Source organism: Suricata suricatta, chromosome 3 (genome assembly GCF_006229205.1).
Source record: "Suricata suricatta isolate VVHF042 chromosome 3, meerkat_22Aug2017_6uvM2_HiC, whole genome shotgun sequence".
Lineage (NCBI taxonomy): Eukaryota > Metazoa > Chordata > Mammalia > Carnivora > Herpestidae > Suricata > Suricata suricatta.
The window spans coordinates 90,050,794-90,059,697 of NC_043702.1; the positions used below are offsets into that span (position 1 = coordinate 90,050,794).

At 46.5% G+C, this 8,904-nt stretch overlaps 1 protein-coding gene across 2 annotated transcripts in view; it reads left to right on the forward strand.

Annotated features, from left to right (window-relative positions):
* Nucleotides 1-6,072: 6,072 nt before the first annotated feature.
* Nucleotides 6,073-8,904, forward strand: part of CXCR4 (C-X-C motif chemokine receptor 4) — a 4,882-nt gene continuing 2,050 nt past the window's right edge. The window contains exon 1 of one of the 2 annotated variants that reach the window (XM_029934646.1): nt 6,073-6,137. In XM_029934646.1, coding sequence (XP_029790506.1) covers nt 6,123-6,137 — 15 coding nt within the window. In that variant the 5' untranslated portion in view covers nt 6,073-6,122. Of the gene's footprint in view, nt 6,138-7,249; nt 7,361-8,904 lie in introns of those variants that run through there. The other variant, XM_029934645.1, reaches the window with a different exon arrangement.

The window sequence follows — 8,904 nt, forward strand, 5'->3', positions numbered from 1 at the left end:
CTCATTGGGCTCATCCTTGCGGCTGCAAAAATTGGTATCTCTAGAAGGGCAGGTTTTGGTTTAGCCTGGGGATGGTTTTAGCTACAGCTGTCTTTGGCTTCCTCTCATGGCATCTCATCCAGGCAAGTTCAAGTTAAATTAGACCCAAAGGATAGAAAATAGGGGAGGCAGGTGCCTGGAGAAAAGGGCTGTCTAGTGCTCAGGCTCACTTAGCTATGGATAAGCTCCCTTTCTGAGGAATGGGCTGCCCATCCCTGGGAGTGTTAATAGGGGGGAGCATCCCATATGGTTGAAAAAGGAGCTCCTTGGAATGGAGACCAAATGGGTTCAAATGTCCCCTCTAACCTTGAATCTGAACCCTCATAACTACAGAAGAGGGCTTTCAAGACATGTATGAGAGAGTTAATTATTTCTCTTTCCTTCCCTCATCAGGTATGTCTTCTGCCCCACAATTAGAAGAACATTTCACACTTTATTTAAGGCTCCATTTCCCTTTACCTCACTTCCGTGGGTAATGGAAAGAAATCCATTTGCCTAGTTAATCAGAGCCCTCCACTGACAAGGAAGACTTTTTAGCAGCTGAGATATGAGCCTGTATTAATAACAGGCAACGTTTATTGAACACTACAAATGAGTCCCACATTGTGCTATTGAATTTACATGCATTATCATATTTAATCCATCCAACAATCCAAAAAGCGAGATGTTATTATTATCTGGATATTACATCTAAGGAAACATCTTAGAGAATATGCCCAGCTACCAACATAAAGTCCCTGAATGTGGAGCTGGAAGACACGTGTAGAGTCAGCACTCAAGCACCTATATGAGCCAGCTCCAAAGCCCCGTGCTCTAACCACTAAAGCTACTCTATTCAACGAGCTAAACTTTCTACTATCAGTCCTCCTGTTTAAAGAGAAGAGGGAAGAATGTTCCTCTTCTTGAAATATGTTGTCCTAAAGATACCATATGTTTTCATTCATAAGTCTAACAGGAGAAACTTAACAAAAGACCATGGGGAGGGGAAGGGGGAAAAGAGTTAGGGAGAGGGTGGGAGGCAAATCATGAGAGACTCTTGAATACTGAAAACAAACTGAGTCCTGAAGGGGAAGGAAGAAAGGGGAAGGAGGGTGATGGACATGGAGGAGGGCGCTTGTGGGGAAGAGCACTGGGTATTATATGGAAACCAACTTGACAATAAGCTATAAATTTAAAAATTAAAAAAAAAGAAAGATGTTGTCCTACAAAGCTAGAAGAAATAACAGCTCAGTACTCAGGCATTGAGGTAACTGAGAAGGCTGAGAGCCTGAGGCTGGAGAAGAGGTTGAGAGAATATAATAGAGCCATAATGGGACTGAGTTAGTTGTCTTCAGGGTCCCGAATATTAACCTGAGTGCAGCTGGGAGCCGAAGGACCAATGCAGGAAATCCAAAGTGATTCGTTTCAGTCTCTGAGTGATGACAAATCATGGTACATTACTATCCTAAAGGAATTCTGCAGCCAGTTCTGGTGGTGTCCATTGCTGCCTTTTATGTATCTCTTCCATCCAAATCTTTCTTTTGATTCCTTCTATCAACACCTTAGGCCAGTGTAAACTGGAATCTCATAGAGGTTTTGTTTGTTTGTTTTGAATCCACATTTTTAAATTTTATTTATTTATTTATTTATTTATTCATTTATTTATTTATTTTTGAGAGGGGTAGAGAGAGAGAGAACAAGTTGGGGAGGGGCAGAGGGAGAAGGAGACCAAGGATCTGAAGCAGGCTTTGTACTGAAAGCAGAGAGCCCAATGCACGCTCCAACTCTCGAACTGTGAGATTATGACCTGAGCTGAGGTCGGACACCTAGCAGACTGAGCCACCCAGGAGCCCCTTGAATCAACATCTTAAAGTCAAGAGATTTCACATTAAAAATTGGAAGGTATGGCCCAAATTCCTACATAGGGCAATCAAGGGTGGTGGCTACCCCTTTTGGACAGGGCATACCTCTCCAGTTCAGATACTATGGCCTCATCTTATTTACAGTATCTGCAGGTTTTTAGGGTTTCTCACTTGTGCCTTATTCCTACAAGTAGCTCCAAAGGCATAATCATGGCTCTGGATTTAGAAAATTGCTCTTCCATAAACATTGTGTGGATGACCTATACACACACACACACACACACACACACACACACACACACACACAATTCCCACCCTGCCATTCTGCTAATATAAAACTCTTGGTAAAATGATCTCAGCAAGTTCACAAAGCCCATCTGTATGCGTGATCAGATCACTACATCTCTGGCCCTACCCTGGCTCTGCCATGGGATGCACAGTTCTCTTTAGAGAGCAGACTGTCCACAGGGCTCTCTAGGCACTTCCTCTTGTTACAGAGATGCTGAGGTCACCACCAATAATTTACTAGTTTAAGGAAAACAATGATAAGCCTCTTCCATGGAGAACAGAGTTTGCTTACTCAATTATTTCCTAAAGTCATGCCCTCTTTCCCAGCTTGACACCGTTAAGTTTTGATGCAACAGCACTGAGTCTGTTGTTCTGCAAACGCATAAAGCCATGCTGAACCTGCCACAGGAACACTGCAGACTGTGAGAGCGATGTGTTCTCTGCAGTGGAGCTAGTTAAGTAATGATCATTGCATTGTTAATTAAGTGGCTGCTTTGTTCAAAATGACTTACCAGGGTGACGCTAAATTGTATTTGGTTACCCATCAAGCTTACCTCTTTGTACAGGAAGTTTTGTTGACTCATCTTGACTACTACAAAGCTTCGATGGAAATAACTAATAATCTCATTTTAGTGAAGTCAGACTTTTTAGAAATTCAAGATATGGCTTAGACTTAAGATAAAAATGGTACCCAGAAAACTAGTAAGAATTTTCCTAAATTTGGTTTATTTTCCAAAGCCATTTGTCACGTGTAGGTGTAGAGACATAAGGCATTGAGAAAGGAGGAGTGGGCTGGGTGCAGTGAGTGGGGGACCATTTCTTCCACCTAACAAACACCAGCTTGGAAGTGGTTGACATTTGATAGCATTGTCTCTTTGAGATTTGTAATCCTCTGGTAGAATTACATGCCCCTTGGGAAATAGCCTCCTTTTTTTTTTAATCAGTTTGGGAAACATTAACTTTGTCCCTTTGAGTATTCCCTACTGCCATCAATGACATTTGTGTTTTTCTCTTTCAGAAGCTGAAATGGCAATTTTTCTTTTAACAGACAGGGGAGAGCCAGTGAGGGGATAGGATGATGGTGGGGGTAGGGGGGTACCTGCTGCATTCAGAAGACCCTTAATGCTGTTACCTCCTACCATCCACCATCAGGAGGAGGTCTGTCCCCAAGTTTTCTTCCTGGCTGGCTTTGAACCTATCTGGGGACAGAGTACAGCCTTCTGTCATTCACACACATGCAAACACACTCACACACAAATCAACCAGCTGCAGAACCAGCAACAGGAGGTGGCAGAATGCTTGCCACTATGGCACCGGATTTATAAGCACCCCCTCCAAACCATGGCCAAAGCTAGTTATTCCCTGGGCTAAAGCCAGCCTGAGAATTTGGGGATCCTGCCAAAACCCAGATAGCCCCTAAGCCTAGTTCTGTTGCCAGAGCCACACAGGAAAGTCATTAATTCATTAAATAAAGCTTCAGTAAATGATTAGGGAACCCATTATTTGTTCATCAGTGGGCTAGTTGCATCTGAGCATTCACTTTAAGGAACCCAGAATATTTAAGGAAGAGGAGAAAAGACATACACTCATTTAAAAATTGAATAACATCACAAGAGATGCCACTCAAAGCAGTATGTAAGTAGATGCCAAATGACCTTTCAGAGGAGGGAGCTTTCAGAGGGTGAATAGCAGCCGTCAGAGAAAGAAGACATTGTGATGTAGTGAAGAGAGCCTGGGCTTTGGAGCCAGACAGACTGGGTGCAGATCCTCACTGTGTGATCTCCGCCAAGTTCCTTGCCCTCTCTGAAAGTCAGTTTCCTTACTGGCAGAAGAGAGATGACATATTCCTTGCAGAGTGGTGGAGGGAATTATATGAGGTCAGGTGCACACCATCACAAGCACTCAACAAATGTTTGAGTTTTTTGTTCTGTTTTCTTTTTAAGAACATCATAGAGTAGTTTAAAAAGTAATTTAGGTCGGTTTGGCTCAGAGGAAAATAAGAAGAGACCATTCCTTAGAGGAAAGGAGGACTATTGTGGAAAAAGTCATCCTATCTAAGTGAATACTTTGGAAGAAGAAAGGTATGAGAAGGGAGGCATTCCGTTTCCTTTATTCATATTGACTTTTTTTCTGAATATGCAAATGTTTCATGCTGATTACAGAAAATTTGGAAAGCACAGAAAAATGCAAGGAAGAAAGTAAAAAATCAAATACAATTCTGTACCCAGTGAAAACTACAAACATTTTGGTTTTTCTTCCTATCTTTTTCTAGTGCATATTTTAACATAACTGAGACCACACTATATGCATAATTTTGAATCCTACTTTTTGCGCCTAATGTTCTATAAGCATTTTCTCATGTCACTAAAAACTCTTTTTTTAATTTAAAAAAATTTTTAATTTATTTATTTTTGAAAGACAGAGCACAAGTAGGGGAGGGGCAGAGCAAGAGGAGACACAGTATCTGTAGCAGGCTCCCAGTTCACAGAGCCCAACCCAGGGCTTGAACTCATAAACCTTGAGATCATGACCCAGCCGAGGTCGGAGCTTAACCGACTAAGCCATCTAGGCACGCCTAAAAATTCTTCACAAACATCACTGGCAGTGGCCATATGGAATTTCACATATGAATAATTTCTCAACTGTTTCACTAATGGTGGACATTTAGGGCTGTTCAGACACTTTACTGTTATAAATAATGCCTGCATGAATGCCTTTGTGGCAAAACTCTGTTTCCTCAGGATAAGATTCTATGGGTGGAATTAACTGTTCTAAGGTTCCTGCTGACTACAGACAAAGTGCTCACTAGAGAGGATGTCCAATCCACATCCCCACCTGCCACACAGGAGACATACCTGGTCTTATCTTAATATCCAAATATTATCTTTGAAAAGAAAAAAAAAATCCTAATTTGACAGTCAGTGAATAGTATTTCATTGTTCTCTTAATTATCTGCTTCCTTTTAGCAGATATACCTAAAAGGATCTAAAGGAGTCCACAGATAAAGGAAAAGCTTTCTTTTGTCTGCAATCAACAAAAAATTACTATGCGAATCATTTTACTCCGTCTGGATTTATCCTCAGTCCCCTTTTGGGGCGGGCTTGGAAGATTCCACCTATCAGGTTTCAGGCATTATGAAGAAAAGAGTTTTGAGGTATAATGCAGCTGACGTTCTGGGTTAAAATGTACTGATTCTGCCAGTACTGAGCTTCGTGAAAAGCAAGTCATGGAACCTGTCTGAAATTCTGGTCCTTCAATATGGCATCCTATCCGAGGATAGGAGCCCAAGTTTTAGTCAATGACAAAATAAAAGTGCTTTAAAGTTTCTTTTAATTCTACATAATGTAATATGATGATTAATTTTATCTAGTAATTATTGTGTCTTAAATTGGAAGTTTCTGAGAGTCCCACCTCCTGACTATCCAGAATATCTCTGGAACACCTACGACTGAAATGTTTTATCTGAAATAAAGGGAAGTTGGTGTTTAGGGTCCAGTCTAGACAAGTCCTCTTCTTAGGACCGTCCCTGGGGGCGCGTTGCTGTCTAAAGCTCACATCTCCGTCCCGGCTGCTCCTGGTGTTACCACCCAGCCACCGCTCGCGCTAGTTCTCGGCCCCGCCCCTCTATCGTTCCCCGGCCCCACCCAGGCTCCGCGCCGGCGGGAAGCGGCTGGAGGCTGGAAAGCAGTGTCTCCGCGCCCACCGCAAACTCTAGCCAGTCGTGGACTCTTCCACGTCCAGCCACACCCCGACTCCACCCCGCACAGCTCTTCAATCTAATTCTTTACCCCTGCGGACACTTGTCTTCCACATTGAGTTGTGGAAGACGCTGGACATGGTGTCTGAAGACACAATAATGATTACATAAAATTAATAATAATATTACATTATGTAGACTTAAAAGAAACTTGAGGTACCCCAGTAGCCACTGCGGGTGGAGAGCGAGCAGTTACCATGGACGGGTTCCGTGTAAGACCAGTTTCAACCTGCTTTTTCTTAAATGAACAAACTCATAAACTTAGAGCGAAACCCGTCTCCGAGCGGGCAGATCTCGGTTCAAGTTCGGCTTTGAATCTCGATCCAACTCGGTCATTTCATCTCTGCCAGTCCGCTTTCTGTTTCCTCCGCGCGGGAGCCTTACCCTCCGGTTCGCTGCTGCGTTCCCGAGCGTCGGGAAAAGTGCGTCTCACGCATTGGCCCTTGTAAATAATCTGTTGACTAAATGCATCGCTGTAATGGTTAACACCCACAGGGTATTGAGAAAATGAATGAGTGATTCCGTGCACCCTTACCTTGTGCTGTTACCAAAAAAGTTCTATTTGCTGAATTTCTCTAATAATAAAGCACACCTAACATTTTCTAAAGTACTATTCACGAATTGATTGCCCGGAAATACACATCTCCTTCTCCAACACAGCCTCCCTCCTTAATTATGCCAAAGAATCCTATCCTCTTCTGAAAGTGTTTCCTGATTACGTGTACCCGATGCTGGTACTACTATTCCTGTAGGTGTGCGTGTATGGTTATGTTCTGTATAGTTGTGCTCTGAAGAATCTTTACTTATTTTATTTTCCGAATGGACTGCATCTGCTGAACACGCAAAGAATGGAGTCAGAGGCTGGACCCACTTCCAGCATTGCCGCCTACTGGTTGGGTTATTCTGGCAGGACACTTCCCTCCTCTGGGCCTCAGTGTCTCCATTTGTAGCATTCCCGGGTCTGGAATCCCATCCACATGAGCAAGGATGGATGCCCCGCGCAGGTACGCGCTAGTCGCCCGTGCTTCCATCTCCCTTCAGGCGCGTCCTGCTTTCACAGGTTTGGGGAGCGCCTCCGGGATGCCCTCCACAGCTCAAGACTCACAAGGTGACCATCAGCTAACAGCAGCCGCTCGGGGTCTCCCCAAGTTTACCCCAGTTAACCTCATTGGGACTGCCAGAGTGCTGGCTCCTCACCCCTCCCTCAGGTCCTCCTCCCCCACGTCTATCCCCTACCCCGCCTTTCTCCTCCCCGCCCCGCCCGCCCACGCTGCGCATGCGCTGCTCGCAGAGCGTGTTTTTATAAAAGTCCAGCTTCGCCCAGAAACTTCAGTCTGTTGGCTGCAGCAGCGAGTAGCAAAGTGACTCAGACGACTTGTGTCCCCCGATAACCATTGTGGGAGGAGAGCGAGCAGTTACCATGGACGGGTTCCGTGTAAGTCCAGTTTCAACCTGCTTTTTCTTAAATGTACAAACTCATAAACTTAGAGCGCAACCCTTCTCCGAGCGGGCAGAAGCGACCAGAATGTGGGAGGTGCGGTACCCGCCTCAGGAGCGTGGAAAGGAGTTTTCTGAGCATGGTTACACGGGGGTGGGGGGGGGTGTTAGAATTGTAATCTTTTTCTCTTTAAGCAGAGGAGAAAATATTGGAACGACCGTTTTGGTGGCTGCGTGTGTCTCCCCCTTGAGTCCTGCGGTGCGCGTTAGGCTTGCACGCTGTTTGCAAATATTAGAACATTCTGTGCACAAGTGCAGAGAAGGCGTGCGCACTGCCCCCGGACTTAGACCAAGGGTCTCTCGTAGGGGCGCGGGGGTTTATTTGGAGTGATTTACATTATCTGAATTTAGAGGTGGAAGGCGGTGGGCCCGGGCCGCGTTCCCAGAGCTAAGCTCTGCCCCTGGTTAATTTAAGGCAGAGGCTCCTGGGGACCACTCTTGAGGTTGGGCGAGTGTTCGCGGAACTCTGCACCGTCAGCGGAGCTGTGTCAGTACCCCCCGCACAGTGATCAGAGAGCGGGAAAGGCGGGTGCTGGGTGCTACTCTCCTGAGAGAGGTCTGAGAATTGGCCGCATCAGGGAGGTGGCCAGGAGCAGCCCCCACGCCTACGGATTGAGGGAGAGACCTCGCGGGCGGTGGAAGCTCCTCGAGTGAATCCCAGGGTTCGGTAGTTTGGGATCGTACCGAGGGAGGAGAATTAAACAGTCACTGCGGAGCAGCACCCTGAGGTGTGTGCGGCTGGGACTAAGGGTGGAGTTAAGAGCTTGGGAAGGCACCTGGGCGGCGGGTAGTTGGCGGCGCAGACGGGGCAGGTGCAAGTGGGGAGACCGTTTGGCTCTCACCGATCCCAAATGCGCTGCTTAACCGTTGGTGGTTTCCTGGAGACTTTTGAGAACCCCTTACCGGGAAGGCTTTTCGTTTCCCCCCAGCGGCGCGCAATTCAAAGGCGCTTACGGAGGAGCCGCCCATTCTCTCGCCAGCAGCCGGTGGGACTGAACTTGGCGTGCTGCCGGGCGGAACCCAGGGTGCTGTAGCGGCTGGCAGTGGGCGTGGGCGTGGTGTGCAGCCGCGGAGGTCCGGAGTTGGACCACCCGGCTCTCAGTGCGCCCTCCGCCTGGAGGCTTCCAGCTGCAGACCTCCGACCCCATTTACTGGGTCAGTGGCGGGGTGGGAAGAGACCCGGGCAGTGAGGAAATGAAACCTGGGGCGAGGACCACGAGTGCAGACCCCGTGACCCTCCCTGTTACACTCCCAGGAAAATGCTGCACTCCGTAACGTCCCAAACGCGCCAAGAGATAAACATAGGTAGGACAGAAAGACCCAGGCCCCTGAGGAGCGCCGGCTGCAGGGGTGTGTGTGGCGGTATCTTTTTCTTAAACCCCTGTTCAGTACCCCAAGCTCCAAAGGCCCTTCGCTTAAGGCCAGTTTCTCCTTCCCCACTACGTGTTGCTTGAGGTACTGAATGGCAGAATGGTTTGTGTT